Source organism: Haliotis rubra, unplaced genomic scaffold (genome assembly GCF_003918875.1).
Source record: "Haliotis rubra isolate DU_JTF1 unplaced genomic scaffold, ASM391887v1 Scf540, whole genome shotgun sequence".
In the NCBI taxonomy this organism is placed as follows: Eukaryota; Metazoa; Mollusca; class Gastropoda; order Lepetellida; family Haliotidae; genus Haliotis; species Haliotis rubra.
The window spans coordinates 301,574-322,876 of NW_025767236.1; the positions used below are offsets into that span (position 1 = coordinate 301,574).

The window sequence follows — 21,303 nt, forward strand, 5'->3', positions numbered from 1 at the left end:
TCGCCCCACAGGAGAAAGGTCCTGCCTCCTTGATCACAGCGCTGCCTGACACAGCGTGGTGACAGCGTCTCGACGTGTTGTGGTCAGGTAGACATGCCTAAACAAACGCTGCTCTACAGGAAGAGGACCTTCACTGCAAGCTGTCTCAACACTGGCTCAACATCCTTGCACAAAAGGACTCACGTTTTTATGCTTGAAAACCCTTTAATCTTATGCCTATTTTGGCATCAAAAGAGTCATTTTTGTGTCTTTAAAAATAATTATGTTTAAATCTTGAGTAATAAGTATCTATCTTTGGCTACAATATTTTTTTGCTACTAGAAAATTTACACATCAGCAATAACATATACTCACATTTGCCAAACTACTCAAATTAATTATGTTCTTCTTTCTGGACAGATAACCTGTAATTCCTTGTGGTCTATGCTCTACTTCTTGATGAAATATCTCACACATGGACAGATAACCTGTAATTCCTTGTGGTCTATGCTCTACTTCTTGATGAAATATCTCACACATGGACAGATAACCTGTAATTCCTTGTGGTCTATGCTCTACTTCTTGATGAAATATCTCACACAAACAGCCCTTGCAGACATTCAAAACCCAAAAATATTACTTCACACATTCCATTTTTGAAAATTTGAAAATCTATTTTAATATATTGTGTCCTTATGCAACCGTTTGGACCGATACCTGACCTCTCTTCCATAGTACCAGACACGGAGAATCTCACCCTCATCATGAGATCAAATGCATATACACTTCAATCAGCTGTGTAAAAGTTTTCTGAACACAAGTTGATCTGTTTGATATAAAAATCCACAATGCTGAGATTCTATCTGTCAAGCTCTTCTTATTTTTCAGTTTGTAAAAGTACAGCTAAGGTCTTCCTGTATCATGAAGATCAGTGATGTCATTTGATTGTGATGTCATATTCTTGGATATATCACTTGATATATCACCCCTGGAAGCCAGTTTGGGATGATAACTGTAGACATTATCACTCTACACAGTGTGTTAAGCAACAGAATTTGATTTTTTTTTATGTACAATACTACAAATGTCTATGCGCCACCATGAGTGAATAAGCGAGTGAGTGTGAGGTACGTACCAGGTGAGAGAAGGGCAGGTCCCGATAGATCCACCACAACCAGTTCTCAAACACAGCCTCTGTGTTGCTGCTCTGTCGCACAATGTGAACATAGGCCGACTTCTGAATTGAATAAAAACATGTTCTACTCTACATTCAAATAAATCAAGTGAGAGTGATTAAATCAAGTTGGATGAATTAGGCTTAACATCGGTTTGAATAGTAGACAAGTTCTATGATGAGGTCCATGTTAGCTTGATTTGGAACTATAAATTCAACCCCAGTGTTGTTTTATATCAAATATTCAGAATGCAAAGGAGATTTAAACTTTTATCAACAAGTGTAGATAAATTTGAGATAAAAATCATCATGGTGAAATTCTATTTCTCATCCAGTTTGTAAGCAGACATAACCAGAGTCTTGAGCTCAAGTACAGTACAGCTAACCCAGTTCCATAGCAGAGTTATCAGGGATGTCAGTTGATGTGATGTCAAGGCAACTGATGGAATGTCTTCTATAAACTTGATGGAAACCAATTATCTATGGCATACATCATTTCCTCTGGATGAGCATAATGACCAGACAAAGAATGACATAGAATCTTGATGAATCACCTTTCATGTTTACACAGATTTATCTAGGATAATAAACTATATGCCTTTGGCTGGTAGATCTTGCTCAAAACCGGCATTTTTTTAGATTCAGGTGTTTGAAACAGCATTTAGCATGTTCACTGCAGCAATAACTTAATATAAAAGCCTCATCCTTTTCAACTGAATATTGTCCTTTGAGCAAGTGTGGCCCGAATATCGGCCTTTCAGCATGTGTGGCCCGAATATCGGCCTTTCAGCATGTGTGACCTGATTATCGGCCTTTGAGCAAGTGTGGCCGAAATATCGCCTTTGAGCATGTGTGGCCCGAATACCGGGCCCTTGAGTAAGTGTGGCCCGAATACCGGCCTTTGAGCAAATGTGGCCCAAATATCGGCCTTTGAGCAAGTGTCGCCCAAATAACGGCCTTTGAGCATCTGTGGCCCGAATACTGGCCTTTGAGCAAGTGTGGCCCGAATATCAGTCTTTGAGCAAGTATGGCCCAAATATTGCCCTTTGAGCAAGGTCGGCCCAAATATCGGCCTTACAGCAAGTGTAGCCCGAATATCTGCCTTTGAGCAAGTGTAGCCCAAATATCGCCCTTTCAGCGTGTGTGGCCCGATTATCGGCCTTTGAGCAAGTATGGCCCAAATATCGCCCTTTGAGCATGTGTGGCCCAATTATCGGCCTTTGAGCAAGTGTGGCCCGAATATCGCCCTTTGAGCATCTGTGGCCCGAATATCGGCCTCTGAGCAAGTGTGGCCCGAATATCGGCCTTAAAGGAAGTGTGGCCCAAATATCGGCATTTCAGGAAGTGTGGCCCAAATATCGGCCTTTCAGCATGTGTGGCCCGAATATCCGCCTTTCAGCATGTGTGGCCGAAATATCGCCTTTGAGCATGTGTGGCCCGCATACCGGTCCTTGAGTAAGTGTGTCCCGAATACCGGCCTTTGAGCAAATGTGGCCCAAATATCGGCCTCATGCAACTGAATCTAGCATCACCATGACACATGACATTAGTTGTGAGAACATGACTTCAACATCCAGTATTATTACATGTGAATGTGTACAGGTTTGATTCAACCTCTTATCTTGAACTAGACAGAAAATAAAAGGATATCACGTACGACCCCTCAAAATAAATAAAATAAAAATTACTTTTATCAAGAAGAATGTGAAGCATTTGATGCCTTGAGAATTTGCGACTTCTATAACTTGTAAATAATTGTAAACCAAAAGTCACGGTGTTTTGGTTGAAAAACGTGATCAAATGGTATTCGATTCCCGGAATTTTGCTGCGTATTAATACATACAAACATTGCTCACACCATTGTATTGTTACGTCGTCAACTGTGATGACGTCATGAAATCATATTGTGACGTAAAGTCCGAATGGCGTCACAAATGAGCAGTTCCAGATGCTAACATGGGAGACAGCCGAAACGGTCAGCTGATGACATTTCTCTGCTGTACCCGTACTCAATGTCAATGAGTGCAGACACAAAAACGTGTGTGGACCTTTTGGTTTACTTTTGAGTTTACAGTGTCGATAAACATCATGTGTTGGCCAATTTCCGGGTGTTATTGAGTATTTGAAGCACGGGAATATTCCATTTGATACCTCTGGCTGATGCCGCCGGTTCCAAATGAATTCCTGTGCTTCAAATACACAATAATACCCGGAAATTGGCCAACACATGATGTTTATCTCCTAAACATGCAGAATCATTGAGGATCAATGAACAAATACACCAAACATTGAAGTGAAAACACACGATGGAAGCTAATTGCACGGAATACTTACTGCATACTTCTTGGTCAAATCCCTCAGTACTAGTTTGGATGCATCAAGAGAGATACTTGTCTGAGTGAGATAGCGAGTGTCTTTGCTTGTAAGTAGAGCGTAGAGGCAGTTGTAGACGTCGGAGGGGCCCATATAGTGGAGGAAGAGGCTGGCCACAGAGAAGGCAGCAGGGCTGTAGCTTACGTCGGGGTTGGTATGGTTGATGATGGCGACGATCTTGGTGATGAGGTGCAACCCCTCGTGGGACAGATGATACGAGGTCAGGTTGACTTGGTCGACAAACCCCGGCAGGGGGATGTCGTCCATCATAACTGTAAAAAGTAGAAGAGTGAGTGAGTGAGTGAGTGAGTGAGTGAGTGAGTGAGTGAGTGAGTGAGTGAGTGAGTGAGTGAGTGAGTGAGTGAGTGAGTGAGTGAGTGAGTGAGTGAGTGAGTGAGTGAGTGAGAGTGGAAGGGAGGGAGGGTGGGAGGGTCTGCAAACGCTCGATCCACATCCACACTCTGCTAAAAATGGGAGCTTGACAACCACTTCGCTGGCTCCCCTTAATGAAGAACATAATGGATCGATGACAAGCCGACGAACATAAGATCAGCTGATGCAGTCAGGAATGTTTAAAGCAACTACAGTCAGTGATTGGCACCATTGAAAGGGGCTAAAATTTAGTGCCCAACAAAAAGGTGCTGTACATTTCTTGCAAGCAATTGGTTCTTAGCATTGCACAAGGCTGAAGTGATGCATCTACACTGCAGCAATATATCCTCAGGGTGATATCCCAGTTTGGGATAATAACTTATTACTCACCCATTGAAGATATCACTGTTTAATAATTTTACAATGTTATTACACATTGTGTAATAACATCACGTGGTGCCGTATGTATGACGTAAAACTGGTTTACAGTTATGACGTCACAATGCTAAAACCTCTGTCACAATAGTATTAGACCTTGCTTGACTCGTGGAAAGCTACGAGTCATCACACTCGTTGAATTCTTTGGAAAGAAGTACTTTGCTCGATATTATATTGCTAATGTTGGGTGAGTAATTATTAAATACTAAACTATGTCCAGTGTAATACCATATTTATGAAACTCGTGAATGGTATTGGTATCTAAATCGCTTTCGCTCGTTAGATACCAAACCATGATTCACTCGTTTCATAAATATGGTATCACACGGTACATCGTTAGTATTCTCTATGTAGTTAACAGGCCTACCAAAGAAAACTTTCCCACTGTGCAGAAAAACGCAGAAAAGCCCACATTAAACACATTACCTCGCTACTGAAACAGTAAAAACGGCAACGAAAAACTATGAAACTGCAACATTTTTATATCAGCGAACTTTGACCTCTACTGCGCGTGCACATTATGATCCGGGCGTCTTTCCAATTTCCGAGCAACCGTGAATCGCCTCGCGTAGAAAAAGTATTAAATATGTTGAAATAATTGCTGTCAATCGTTTCATACCCATGGAAAGTAAACTAAACAAGTGTGCACACAAGTATCATGATGATAAATGCCAAATAACACAATTGAAATAGTTAAAAAGGAATGTCCAAGCTGGAAAATGTCAACATGCGGTCGAGACTTTAACTTCCAAGTGCGCATGCGCAAAATCGAAGTTGTGGGCTCCTTGTTTTATGATGCAGTGTAAGCGATTTAAAGTGGCCGTTTTTACTGTTTCAGTAGCGAGGTATTATGTTTATGTTACTATTTCCACGATTAATGTGGGCTTTTCTGCGTTTTTCTGCACAGCGGGAAAGTTTTCTTTGGTAGGCCTGGATAACATGCCAACATATTTTAGTCTACTTACCCTTTTTTGCATTAACAGATTTACCTGTTACCTACAACAATCTAAGAAATGTATGTGAACCCATAATTGTTATTTCATCCTTTCACGAACACGCCACCAGAAATGTTTAACAACATTAATTAACCTGATCCCCTAGCTACCATGATCCACACATCTCAGTAGCCATGACAGGCTGTTAGTCAGGTATATCTCTTAATATCATCAACGACAGTATCTCACATTGTCGGTGTATTAACAGTGAATCACGTTCCAGCAGAACCCGTCGGACACCAGCTACACACCCAACACAAGGGGCAGGTCTAGACTAATGCTAGTCTCTGAATATATACATTTTGATAGAAACAAATAATTCCTTTTAAATTGAAAAGGAGCCCCATTGAGATGGGAGTTTCAGAACCTGAACCTGAGGAAATTTAGACTCGCATCACTTAGGGCTTTAACGTGGCAGAAAGGGCTTGGTGGAAGTGAAAATAATGTGGTTCAGGGAGTGTGAGACAGACGAGGGGTTGGTTGAGCCATGGAGTGTGTTGCTCTGAATTGTTGCAAAGGATTATTGCCTTGGTTTGTGTCTTTATTCAACAGTTGAAGAACCTATTGAAACATTTTCTTGGTTTACAGATATTTTGATGAACAATTCTGGTCAGTAGCAAATTGGTGGGCAAATAGATAAACAGACAATAATAGCTGAATGTCCCTGATATCCATGTGTGAGTATGGTGTAACCCCACTTTTAGCAATATTCCAGTAATATCATGGCAGGAGACACCAATACTAGGCTTCACAAATTGTACCAATGTGGGGATTTGAACCCAGATCATCGGTTTCACAAGCAAATGCTTTAACCACTAGACTTCCCCACCTCTTCCCCTTATATCAAACACACAGTGGGGAGATTCTGTTCATCATCCAAACTCATACTTTTAACTGTTGAACTTCAAAAACCATAATACCCAATTTCTTAGGGTAAAACGTTTAGCCAACTAGATTCAGTGGCTGAGGTTAGAGTCGTCATCGGAATTGATGACATCACAATAGTCTACAGTGCATTGTGATGAAATTTCATTGTAGCCATTACTTGATTTCACCCAATTGTTGATAAAACAGTTCGCAATATTCCAGCTTTATCACAAATGCATGTAAAGTTGTCAACAAATGACTCTGTTTGATATTATGCTCCAAGATGAAAGAACCTGGAAAGGTCCGGGTTAAAATATTGATCTTCAGCAACCCATGCTTGTCGTAAGAGGCGACTAACGGGATCGGGTGGTCAGGCTCACTGACTTGGTTGACACATGTCATCGGTTCCCAGTTGCGCAGATCGATGTTCATGCTGTTGATCATTTGATTGTCTGGTCCAGACTCGATTATTTACAGACCGTCGTCATATTGCTGTAATATTGCTGACTGCGGTGTAAAACTCAACTCCCTCACTCACTCCAAGTTGAAAGTGGTTTGATAACACTGAAGCTAACCACAGACCCTCTCCACCCTGGTCTGAGTGGTCGGTGTGACAGTGGCCATGGCTTCCCTATGATGTCTGAGCCACAAGCTGTCAGTCACTTCATCTCCCACACAGAGTCCATCTTATCCCCACAGGACAGATAGAGACAGCCTCTATGTTTGTGTGTTACACACCCTGTACCGCTGTAGACCATCATGGTACCAGCAGGGGCAACCCCAGGCCAGCATAACAGTCACAGTCAAGCTGACCATGACACCAGCAGGGGCAACCCTAGGCCAACATAACAGTCACAGTCAAGCTGACCATGACACCAGCAGGGGCAACCCTAGGCCAACATAACAGTCACAGTCAAGCTGACCACGGTACCCCTGGTCACTACCACCAGGGACGATGTCATAAGTATAATAATGAATAAACCTAATTTGTTCCTTTACTTTAAAGGCTTGTTTGGAGTTGCATTGTTTCAAAAACATTTAGATCAATTCATGAAATTTGCAATCAGTTTGTTTCCACATCATTCTTAAACTTGTGTGAACTATTCTAAGTCAAATGGGGTAATTTACAGTAACACTCCAAGAAATGCATGTGACCTAATGAAAGACACACACAGATAACATGAGGAAGGGTGGAATTTGTTGATACACAATTTTCATAACCATGGCAACCAGTTTTCCATTATTCTTTGGTAAGGGATTGTCAAAGCAAAACATATTTACTGAACATGGCTCAAATAAGCAGCAATGTCTTTATGCTGTGAAGAAATCATTCCAGTCTATTCTACTTTACAAATCAATAGATTCAACTGATTTCTCATTCTTAACCATGATACGGTTGCCATCATTTTGTTTTCATATTCCACCTAATGCCCTACAGTTTTGATAGCTTTTTGCTATATACATTTGGTTCTGAATGACCAATGAAATCTTGGCTGAGATTCAACAGCAATGACAACAGCACATCACCATAATAATAATAATAATAATTTAATAAACTGCATTCAAGTGCCACAAAGGGCCTCCTCATGTACACAAATGGACACAAAGAGAAACGTGTTAAGCCTGTTACTCATAATGAAAGACCGCATACTGGACCTACACAATCATTCCCAATCTGATAAAAGTATAAATAAATAACTGACCTCCTGCCATGTGTACAGTCATGTTCTCTGTCATATTCAGACATTCACCTATATATCACCCGGTATTGGTCTTGGGCTTCAGAAGATTAACCCTCAGCCATCATAAATCAGTCTGTTTACATGTACATGCCCCTTCCAGGTGAACATATCAAGGTCAGACCTACCCGTCCACAATTAGAGGGACATTCAGGAAAGTGGAGAGAATTTCCCCCAGAATCCTGAAAAGCATCTAAAACTAGTCCAAAATGTACAGAAGAATGGTGTGATTCTGTACATAGTGTCAATCCCAGCCATAATTCACAAATTCACGCACTACAAATTAAATGGTGTGTGTAGTTTTGACACGGTCCCTGAGGTTCTGGGTTGGTGTGTATGCACCCAAGCAACCAGCACAGTTGGGCTGCCAGTGGTGGGTCTCCCGCTCCACACCTGGACACTGGGTGTCATCCAGAGAAATCTCTACCACATGCTTACCATTGCCAGAAGAATGTATACTCCTGAGGGAGTTGAGAAAGAAAACTGGGTGCAAACATGGGTAACAAAGTAGTGCTTTCAGCAGCTTTAGCGGTGTGCACTTGGTGCATTATGAGTAAAACTGCACATTGAGAATGGCTAAACCACCCTTCAAATTCACACTTGTCAGCTATCAAAACTGTGAACCAACTAAATAATATGGAGGACATGCAACAATCCAGTGATTTACAACAAATTGGCAAACTAAATAAAACTGACATTGTTCACAAAGTAAACACTTTGTACTGTCCAGAACCAGAGCTCCAGGTAAGGGCCATATTGACGTATGTACGGATAAAAAAAATAAGCACAATACGATGGGAACTAATTTAGAAAACGTAGCACATAAATGGTGTACGGTCTTAGAATCATTTCCAGATATATTTGTCTGAAAAGTGTTGTTTTATTGTTCACTGAACTGTTTACACCTGTTTATGAAACGAAACCCAAGATTACTGATACTCCATTAAATTCCATTCAGTACTCTAAATGTACTCTTAAGTTTTTTCCAGTACTCCTATACTTCAAAAATAAGGAGTACATACTCCTGATGTTGAAAAATTATCTGGAGCCCTGCCAGAACGGACTAACAACCCACGGACTAGGAAAATAATGTCTCCACTGGACTAACTTTAAACATGTTAAAAGAAACAAATTTCATCAAAATTGTTCCATTTACATCAATATGATTTAATGGTGCTGCCAAAATCCTTTGAGGAGATAAGTTAAATAAACTATCAATCAAGAGAAGAAACACACGGGTGCCCTGTGAAGAGCTGCAGGTAATAAATCAGACCCAAAAGTAGTACATGTGCACTGATATCTGGCGAAAACAACTTCACACGGATAGTTCTTCCACCCATTTCATGCATCAGTCACTGGAACTGCATCAAAGGTAGGTCATCCTCTGCATCTCGGAAACTGAAGCTGACCTCTGACATGTGTATCTATATTGTCCCTTGATGACAGGCAATAAACATGCCAGTATGTTTACAACTGTATCCTATCTCTACCTGTTAACCAATGTACACCAGTGTCTCCATGTCCATGATCAGTATAAGTAGGTCACTTGCCATGAAATAAACTGCGAGTATATAATTTCTTAAAAAATATATTAACAAACATTTAATAACCTTGTGACAAGTTAAAGATTTTAAGACCTGTGTATGTATGAAAGCATTAACAATACAGAAATTACTGCATGAAATCAAAATATTCTCTTACCATCATCTCCAAAAAGTTCCTTGTCCATTTCATCATAGAGATCTCCGTCCGCTTTCAGCAGGTGCTTGCAAAGTGATGTCCATAATGAATGGCGGATCATGTGGTCAGCAGGCCACATTGACTGTCGCAGTAACTGTTTCAGTTGTTTTTTCTGCCCCAACTTGTACAAATTAAACAAAACTGAAAGCTGATCCCCATCATCCAAGTCATCTGAAGTAAACGACGCAGCTGACTGTCCAAGGTTGCGACGTATTGCATCCATGTCAACAAACTCGGAAAAGATATGCGACGATCCGTCCGAGTAACTATCAAGAGTAGCGTCTCTGAGCACAACACCTTTCTCAGCAGATGACCCCTGCACAGTGCCCGGGTCCTCGGTGTTGACATGCATAATGAATTGTCTGTCAGTCCCACGTGTGCTGGAGGGGGCGTGTCAGCTTACGTCATGGTCCCATTGTACAAGCAGCCACTCTTGCCATCGTTTCCCTGTCAGACCTGGTCATGTGACTGAGGCAGTTATTCGGCACATGTCACACTCGCAAGTCTGAAAGATAAATAGGAGAAAGAGCCGTGTTAAGACAGTAGTACTTCCTTTCTTACTTAAACATGTCTTTCATCTGTCACTTTACAACAATCACAAAAACAGTAGTGTTTTTTCACTGCCCTGACCTAAGCCTTCCGGCATTTTCTAATAAAAGCATGTAGCTCATTGTCATTAATACTGTACAAAAGAAGTATGAGGACATTAATGGCTGCACATGTTATTGTTAATGTCTCACGGTGTAGAGGAGGCACAAACATAAATAGTGTGTTAATCCGGTGATCCGACATGTTCTCCCATACACACTGTGCCCAGGTATCGGGGAGAGACGACGCAGGTTGGGCCTGCAACTAATGTATTTAATACACCTGGATCTGGAGTTTAGCAAATGTAATTGTTTGAATGGTATTCTAAAAGTTCGCGAATAAATGAAGAAAATATACATGAATGTACACCAGATGTCAACCATAAAGTCACAAGTTTTAGCATTCAAACCAAAAGTTGTTATCCGCAAAACTGCTAATATTGTTATTCGAACCAAAAGTCATTATCCATAATGATGCTAGTTTTGTTATTCAATCAAAAGTTGTTTTACATAAAGTTGTAGGTTTCCTATTCAACCAAGTGTTATTACAGTGGGGTCTTGAGTTCAACAACTGTATTATAATACAACTGTGTTCAGAAATCAACAAACGATTTTTATACAATACAGGAGATTAAAAAGGCATGTTTTGACTGGAATTTGGAATTTTACTGAAACATTATGATACACCTGGATTTTTATACAATTGTTTTAATACACTTGTGGCAAGGAGTTCAACAAATTATTTTTATACACCTGGCTTTAGCAATCAACAAATGTATTCTAATACACATGGGTTTGGAGTTCAACAAAAGGATTTTGAATACTGTATTGTATTTAAACATTTATATACAGGGTCTGACTAGATTGTTAATACATTTCAGCTACCGTATATGACTGACTATAAGTCGGAAATTTGATACCAGAAAAAGGAGCTCAAAAATCAGACCCGACTTATAATTGAGTTCATTAATCTTCCCAAAAAATTGTATTAGCAACCTATACAAGCATACAGGACACACACTACGATGAATATAAAATAAATTCTGTCCTTCCGTTGTGTTGATAATACATGATGTAGCACTAACCAGGCAGACCACATGCTCATAAGCATACATTAACTTGATTAAGTGATTGTGTTTGATTTGTCATGTATTCTGCTGGATCCTGAGTGTGCATCATGACTTTAGCCTGGATATAATGTCACCACCAAACCGTCATCAGGCCTGAAATGTCCATGTAATTCTGGGGGGGGGTGGCATAAACTAATGCTTAAAGTGGATTTGATTCCCCACATGGTACAATGTGTAAAGCCCATTTCTGGTGCTGGAAGTGACATAACACCACTCACTCACTCACCATATAACTCCAGTCACTTTGTCTAATACAAATATGATAGAAGCATGCATGTTTGTCCTCTATATTTACCACATTAACATGAAGATGTCTGAATATTGTCGAGTGTAACAGAAAATGTACTTCATCTACCGGGTAACTTCTTGATTGAAGACCCGTGTAGGTCCGGGTTAGAATTGATCTTCAGTAACCCATGCTAGTCATAAGAGGCGACTAACAGAATCAGGTGGACAGGCTCGCTGACTTGGTTGACACATGATCATATCCCAATTGCGTGGAACGATGCTCATGTTGTTGATCACTGGGTTGTCTGGTCCAGACTCGATTATTTACAGACCGCCACCATATAGCTGGGATATTACTATAAAACATGACTAGGGCCCTCTATACCATGTACATGACATTATCATAGGTCCTCAGATACAATTATTCAGCTCTCTATACCATGTTCATGACATTACCATAGGTCCTCAGATACAATTATTCAGCTCTCTATACCATGTACATGACATTACCATAGGTCCTCAGATACAATTATTCAGCTCTCTATACCATGTACATGACATTATCATAGGTCCTCAGATACAATTATTCAGCTCATATCACTAAAACATGACAAGGGCCCTCTATACCATGTACATGACATAGGTCCTCAGATACAATTATTCAGCTGATATCACATTAAAACATGACCAAGGGGCCCTATATAGGTTCATGGATACAATTATTTAACTGATATCATAACCTGACAATGGGGCCCTCTTAGGGCATACTGCATAGCTGTGTACAATCACACCCTTGCAACAACATCAGTCAAAGATGCGCCATACTCTTGAGGTGAGCATGATCAGCGGCTGCAGCTAAACAGGGCTGGGGTGCAGGGCTCTGGGGTGCAGGGCTCTGGGGTGCAGGGCTCTGGGGTGCAGGGCTCTGGGGTCCTCGAGCTATACATGTCATTTCAATATAAGGGCCCTTTAAATCTTCACCTTAGAGCTTCTTCAGGAAAATGTTAAAAATCTTCCTGTTCTCAGAAACATACCCTCCACAAATTCAACAAAATTCAACACTCAAAAACGGAACATTAATAAACGATACCTCTGCTGAACATCTAACAGTTGGATAGAAGGTGCTATATAAACAGTTTTATCACTACTTTCGACTAGTCTTGAACTACTTCAATACCAATACTCTCCCCTATTCTGTCTTGTACATCATTCAATAATCATTTATCGGACTGAGCCATGTGGCTTTGTCAGATATCACTCATGGATTCTACTCTGAAACTGTTCCTCTGAAAATATCTATATATGGTGCACATCAATCAAGAATACACGTCTCCTCAGATAAAATAAGGTCACCTAGATATTCTGGAAACACTTTCACCTGAAAAATATTTAATTGTCACCTTTTATAAATGACAAATGGCATCCTTAACCGCAACGCCTCCAGGCTTGGTCGTAAACGTCTCACACCGAGCACAAAAGAACATTACAGGATAGAGACATTGGGGATAATAAAATTTATCATTTTCGACATCACAAAAATGTACTGATTTCATTCTAAGCCTCGTGAAGCAAGGTTATCAGGAATACACAGGACTAACAAGAATAATAAAGACAAGCGATCGGAGAGTTCTCTCTTGATACAATGACACAGACAAGATGACAGCTTCCTGAAGCAGACACTTCATTCCATAGACAGCCTGGAGCTCCTCATGCTGCCGGATGTCATTCCGAGAGACACAGCATGGAATTTATACCTGGAAACTAGGGCCACAGATGACTTGCTAGATATTTTGAAAAAATTCTTGATAGTAACCACTTTAGTGGGTGGGTGCTTGCATACGTGCGTGCATGTGTGTGTGTGTGCATGAGATTTAGATTAGGGCACTGTCAGAAATATTCTAATTCATTTACAACAGCCTGTAATCTGGTAAATAGGAATTTATGAAAAATCGTTTTGCAGAACTGGTAACAGGGATCGAAATGCAACTTTTTGGAGGATAATTTATGCGTGCTTTTGTGAAAATAAGTGTGCCCATACCTATTGATTATCCAAATAAACTTCGAACGTCACGACGAAAATGTCATTTCGTTTTACGTGGTTTTTTAATGAATCAGTAAACGTGATGTAAACCTGCAAACTTGAGAACTGAATTTCTTGAAGACTGTCATGATTGCAAGAACAGTCAGCTTCATGTGTCCTGGACCCATAAACTAACACAAGCTACTAGTATGTTATCATCCCAAACAGGATTTCCTGTTATGCGCGAGGGCATTAAAAATGGTCATGCCAATGTCAAGCTGTGAGTTTAAACAGATAAACAGCTTGATGAGGTGCAAAAACTATTTCTTGAAACATTTGAGTTGGTCAAATGTATCACATTTTCCATTAAATGAATCATAGCATTGATTTATAATTATAGTTGTGCCACCAGGGCACACTGAAAGGTATTTCAGCATTTACTATGCCATGGCACCAAATTAAGCATTATTTCAATCCCTGACATTATACACAGCTCGTTAACTGAACACTTTCTATCCATATAACCACGATATAAGTTATCACTGAATTATTTGAAGCTTTTTCTTGTAACTATTCAACATTCAATATATTCACACTTGGGGTGAAAGCACTGAAAAGGTATGCTCTTACCACGGTATGGTACGTATTGAGGTACAAGGCCTTCAGTTCGGATAATTTCTGTTCGGCATATGAGATATGATCATAATGCAGAAAAATACTGACTTTTTGGATTGCATTACGGTATACCGAACCAAAGGCAGAATACTGACTTTTTGGATTGCATTACGGTATACCGAACCGAAGGCAGAATACTGACTTTTTGGATTGCATTACGGTATACCGAACCAAAGGCAGAATACTGACTTTTTGGATTGCATTACGGTATACCGACCGAAGGCAGAATACTGACTTTTTGGATTGCATTACGGTATACCGAACCAAAGGCAGAATAATGACTTTTTGGATTGCATTACGGTATACCGAACCAAAGGCAGAATACTGACTTTTTGGATTGCATTACGGTATATCGAACCGAAGGCAGAATACTGACTTTTTGGATTGCATTACGGTATACCGAACCGAAGGCAGAATACTGACTTTTTGGATTGCATTACGGTATACTGAACCGAAGGCAAAATACCGTGATTCTGCTAATACCGTGGTATACCATTTCACCCCTATTTCACACACACCTATGAGTATGACTAATCACGCCTTAGACTCACCAATGGTAGATACCATGAGCACCGATGCATACAGTCTCGCAACAAAAACACTGAAGGTCACACACGGGGCCACCGACAATAATGTAGCTCTTAAACAGGAGATGGCATTCAAGCCACAGGTTAATTATTGGAGAAGATACACTTGTTTCCAGGCTGACATTATACTGAGGGAATATTGCTGACTAAGCAAAAACACCATCTGTGTACCTGTACCACTCTGTGATCAACAACTAGATAATGCTGGAGGTGAGACCGATTAAATACACTTCGTCTGATTGGCTAACCATGCAACTTTGGAAGTCTTTTTCTATTTATGTCTCCATAAACCGACAATCATACGACTGTTATAGGATTAATATCTCTAACAATTAGTGCAGGAGTGATTGATCGAATAATCGGTCAATTTGATCTCATTTGCATTAGTAATTATCAATGTGTTCGATAGACTAATCAATATTCAGAAAAATGAAACAACAAATTAAATTTTAGGAAGTATGTTTCCTTTTGTCAATATTCAAGTTATGGGTTGTTAAGATAAAGAATTCTTTTATAAGTTAATGGCATGTTTTCATAGTTATTCATGCAATTAACAATTGTTGTCAAGCGTCCCAAACCCCAGCGTCCAAGCAACACAACACAGATGTACAGCAGGAAGCAACTTGATTGTTGGTGACTGTTTCACATGCACAATGTTATAATTGTGTTCCGTTGTTGCCCACATACGTTTTGTGGTGTGGTGTGGTGGCCAGACACACCAACATGAGTGAGTTTAGTTTTACGCCGCACTCAGCAATATTCCAGCTATATGGCGGCGGTCTGTAAATAATCTAGTCTCGACCAGACAATCCAGTGATCAACTGCATGAGCATCAATCTACACAACTGGGATACGATGACATCTGTCAACCAAGTCAGTGAGCCTGACCACCCAATCCTGTTAGTTGCCTCTTACGACAAGCATGAGTTACTGAAGATCAATTCTTCACAGGTCACAACATGAAAAAGACGTGCATGGGCTAATAAAAACAATGGATAGTCATTTGTCTGTTATTACAATTGTACAGCAATTGAAAAGTTAAAACATGCCACGACCAAGAGAAGCTCAACGCAACAATGTCATCAGCCACTCCAGACAGACAATGCGGCTTAGGGTGTAGCCAGCCAACTGCAGACACACAATGTAGGGTGTAGTCAGCTTTCACCAAGCACCATTACAAGACTATGGAACCATTATCAGACGCACCACGACCTACCGAGATCCAGTCGACTATGTGTCTCAACTACAGAGCAGAACAGGTTTGTCCCTTACGTCACCATGTACACATCTTCAGCAATACCAGGATTGTGTAGAATTTCAGCAAAGACAGCGAGGAGGATCTGTCTACCCGAGGCTGGCACTGGCCGGAGACTGCCAGCGTTCACGGTGTGATTCTGATGTTGATGGTGTAAAGTACACAATGTATGGACAGAACGTGATATGTATTTTCAGTGATGAGTCATGTTTTTTGCTTCTCCGAACAGACGGAAGACATCATGTTTACAGATGTCGTGGGGATTTTTATGCTCAAATTGAATTCAGGAAGTGGACAGGTTTGGTGGCGGGAGTGTAATGATTAGGGCTCCCATACCATGAGAACAGACTTGGTACATGTCAAGCGCAATTTAATGGCACAGCGTTACACAGATAAATTCTTCAGCCACACGTCCTTCCAAACAAGGAAATGTTATTTGGACACTGCAACACTGACTGACTGACTGACTGAGTTTAGTTTTACGCCGCTTTTAGCAATATTCCAGCAATATCACGGCGGGGGACACCAGAAATGGGCTTAACACATTGTGCCCATGTGGGGAATCGAACCTGGGCCTTCGGCGTGACGAGCCAACGCTTTAACCACTAGGCTACCCCACCGCCCCGACACTGCAACACCTAAGTACTACCATGGCCCTTGATGTCTCCAGATGTAAACTCCATTGGACATTTATGGTGATCACATCAGCAGCAGCAGCCACAGAACCTCCAACAGCTGCCAAAACCACTGCAGGAGGACTGGGTGAACATTCGTAGGACACAATTCTTAATTATCAAGATAATTAATAATATGTTGAATTTTAGGTTTGAAAGAGACACGAGTCTTAGGATGGGATACAAGAACAATAAACATGTTACTTACTTTAAAGACCACAATAAACTATCATTCAATTTTCAGCCAACATTTAAATAGACGTAAGGCAAGAGCAGTGGTACTATACTACTATTTATATTATATTATCTTCTCAAAAGCCTTTAAGACATATGTATACATAAGCTGTCGACAAGTGTCATTGAATGTTTTAACACCAATTTGTACATGGAATGTTTGGTCACGTGAAGAAACAGGAGATCACACATATTAAAATTCTTTTGCAAAGGTACCTGGGAACAACAAAATGAAAACAAGAAATTCATTCATTGTTGCCTATCATCTAGTCAGAGCTGACATTCAACTGTAGTATTTATCATGTGGGGAAAGCAGGATTGAGTCAACATACACACGTCTCGGGAAAACCTGCCGATGTGTGCATAACCTACATGCGTGACCTTGGCGTGTTTTGCAGTATGTGTATATATGCATTCTTCAATGTACAGCACACATCCCCAAGAAACACATGGGCCTCACAGGTCACAGTGTGCCCTTGTAACCATGGTTACATGACTTTTAGGGTTGTAACGATTCACTGTGATATTGATGTTTAGCAGTAGTGAGTGAGTGAGTTTAGTTTTATGCCACACTCAGTAATATCCCAGCTATATGGTGGCGGTCTGTAAATAATCGAGTCTGGACCAGACAATCCAGTGATCAACAACATGAGCACTGATCTGCGCAATTGAGAACCGATGACATGTGTCAACCAAGTCAGCGAGCCTGACCACCCGATCCCGTTAGTCGCCTCTTACGACAAGCATGGGTTACTGAAGGCCAATATTCTAACCCGGACCATCACGGGTCTGTTTAGCATTATAGACTCCATTGGTTTGTACTTCAAAACAAATCATAATTTTATCTTCAAATAATATTAACATCATCATGATCACAGCAGATTTATAACATGTGAACCAAAACTGACATCTTTAGCGTGTAGACAGATTAATTCATTTGTATTCTGAGGCCAGGGAACATAGTGACCCTTATCAAGTCCATCTGATTCTGGGTGAACAATTTCAATTGATTTACCAAATCACATCCCAGTTTTGTTTCATTTGTATTTAAGGCCACACTCACTGTGACTCAGAAATGTTCAGCTATATTTATGGTAAACTGTAAAATAATCCAGTCTGGACCAGACAATCACCGAATCAATAGATTCATATTGTGAGCAATGATACGTATCCTCAAAGTACAATGACGTGGCATCAACCAGGTGACTCAGTCTGAGTGAGTGGGCGAGTTAAGTTTTATGCCGCTTTTAGCAATATTCCAGCAACATCAAGGCAGGGACACCTGAAATGGGCTTCACACATTGTACCCATGTGGGGAATTGAACCCGGGTCTTAGACGTGACAGGCAAACCCTTTACCCACGGGACTACCTCACCGCCCCGACTCTACTAACCAGCATCAGTTGCTGGGGACCATTTCCTCTCCTCACCTGTGGGGGTGGGGGGGTTCAGCAAGTCAATGAAGATCATGAAGATTGATGTGTATTTTGTGTGGCTAATGGTTCAAAATACCTAGACTGTTGGTCATCTACACTACGTGGTGTATATCATGTACACAGCATAAGCACAAAAAACACATCCTGGAAGGAATACTTCAGGCCCAAGGAATTCTGATTGTTATTATGTGAGATTCAAAAAACAATGTTAGGTTTTGGCAATACTGGATTTATTAAAGGGGCACTGATCCAGAGTGACTAAGTTTTGCGCCAACAATCGCCTACCTGCCAGGTGGTCAGACCCTGGTCCCTTGACCCCGGCGGGAACAGGGACTGGGCAACTGTCCACCTTGGAAGAATTTCTTCAACCTAAATAAATGGGACAATAAGAACGGCGAATGCCAATCAGATGCCATTTAGGGGTGGGTATTGCAGAGAATTTTCATATTGCGATATATTGCGATGCGAAAGCATGTATTGCAATATATTGCAAGAAGTACTTTTAAACAAAAAACTACGTATAATAGAGTTAATCATTGATTTATAAAGCATGAAGACAACAAAATCACTATGCTTGATTAAGCTATAATAAAAATTTTACCGGTAATCATGACAAAATAAAAATGTAAATAATATTTGGCACACATGAAACAAGGAAATATCCGAAGATTTCCGAGTGTTACAAAGTTTTCCGAATGAAAATCAAAATACCGGTTTTTGATCAGCGTATCGCAATACGTATCATTTTCATGTCAGCCCTAATGCTGTTATTTGAAAATATCCCCGGTAGTTCTTGTCTGATTGTAATGAAGTATCCCAGCAGTGATTTTGATGTGTGGATGGTATGATGACTGATCCAATGTGGATCTATTTCTGTGTTTTTTACGGCGATATTAATCATGTCCTGTAACACTGTAATGTCTATTGACCTATTGACCTATTGACCTATGATATTTAAAACATACATCTGATTTATTTGAATCCGTAAACTTAATCAACCTCACTTTGCCATTGCTAGAAAAATCTGAAAATTTACTTAAAGGTCACATGCAACCCAAAAATCAAACATAATTAAAACACAAATATCACTTATTTGTGACATATAATATACATCGCTGGTTATGAAAAAACATATAAACAAAATTATAAGCATACAATCGCAAATCAAAAGTGCAATATTGTGTACTTGGGTTTACTTCCCAAGAAACGAAGCAGCCGGGATACCGAAGCCAGTCAGATTGGGTGGGTGTGCACTCAAGTGTAACGGCTGGTTCATTTGCAGATGCCCCCCACTGCTCATTGTGTGTGTATATAGAGAGATGTTGGGTTTTGTAAATACATGCTCATTTTTTGTGTATAACATTTTGCAATCAACAGACATCATAACATGTCATGTGTTCAAGTATCACACCTGCCTGTCTGTGTAATTACATAATGTGACAGAGACCGAACTCGGGCCATAAATCAATGTGTTTTGTTTATGGTGTATAGCCTGATTGGTGTTAAGTTCAAATTGCATGTGGTCAGTAATCGCATATGTGTATTGAATATTGTCATTAGCAGACAGGCAGGCAGACACACCAGGTGTCAATAAAACAAGACATTGAGTTTTGTCTGCGACAACGACATATCTATATCACAGTTAGAAATTCTGTCAACGCTAAATAATGACATTGCTTTTAAGTATCGAACTGAGAAAGTGACTCGGTAAGAAGAACTTGTGGTGAAAAAGACAAATGAATTTATAAACAGTTTATTAACTGTCCTAACATATAAAAAGCTCGCGCCTGTGAGATATCAACAAAACATTAGGAAAATAGCTCACACCAAAGCCTTCACCGAGTATTCACCGGACAGCCCGCTTCCAAGTTGCGTGAACCTATTTCACTGCGCACGTGCTATGTGCGCGACCCAGCTGTTGAAACCAGTTTTCCCCCGAAAAGTCGGGGGAAAATTAGTGAATCGTTTGAACTCCGATTTCGCACAGTTTTTTTCATCGCGTTATTTTTCAACTTTATAAGTTGAATTTGCATTTTTGATGATTTGTTTTGGTAAGTCCATACCGAAAGGTATCAGAATCTGCAAAGTTGTGTTTTACGTTGCATGTGACCTTTAAGTAAATAAGTACAAACAGTTTTGAATTTTAGTACATCGCAAATGCTTACATGTATTTCTTATGCAACAATGAAGTTCTGTTAGTTTCCTCAAAACAGCATCAACCCCTAATTTGTTTTAGTCAGTGCTTCAAATTTGCATGCAATACAGCAATTAATTTAATACTCTCTTGCTGTAACCCATGTTTGGTGATATAAACCTACACCAGTTTAATTGTCAAATTCTTCTTTATTCCAGTCGATGTGAAGTTGTTTATCAATAAAATCGTTCCTGTTTATCATACCAGCTTCAAAATGCCACTCAAAGAAGTAGTAACTAGCAATAATTTCTCAACTAGACGTTTCAGGTTATTCACATTGGTCTATAATCTCATTGGTCACCCAAGATAGCCAACATGACAACTATTTTCATGATTTCCACCATTCTTTTCAAAGCAATTTAGTTACAGTACACAACAACGAGCAATCAATCAACATATTGGCCGTTAATCCTTTGAAGGAAGGACATTACTTTTTTCACAAACAACTTCGTTATTGCAGTCAATGCGACGTCACAGCGTATACACAATATATACACAATATATACACCATATATACACCATATATACACAATATATACATCGAATCATAGCATCAATTGCAATAAAGAAGTTGTCTGTACATAAAAACACATTTCTGTTCATCACT

The 21,303-nt window shown here is 40.1% G+C and overlaps 1 protein-coding gene across 5 annotated transcripts in view; it reads right to left on the bottom strand.

Moving 5' to 3' along the window:
* The window catches only part of LOC124253436 (GTPase-activating protein skywalker-like), a 50,757-nt gene that overhangs the window by 17,552 nt on the left and 11,902 nt on the right, over positions 1-21,303 (bottom strand). For all 5 annotated transcript variants that reach the window (XM_046687202.1, XM_046687203.1, XM_046687205.1 and 2 more), the window contains exons 2-4: positions 9,639-10,182; positions 3,488-3,798; positions 1,115-1,216 (exon numbers count right to left, since the gene is read on the bottom strand). In XM_046687202.1, the coding sequence (XP_046543158.1) occupies positions 1,115-1,216; positions 3,488-3,798; positions 9,639-10,029 (804 nt within the window). In that variant the 5' untranslated portion in view covers positions 10,030-10,182. The remainder of the gene's footprint in view (positions 1-1,114; positions 1,217-3,487; positions 3,799-9,638; positions 10,183-21,303) is intronic.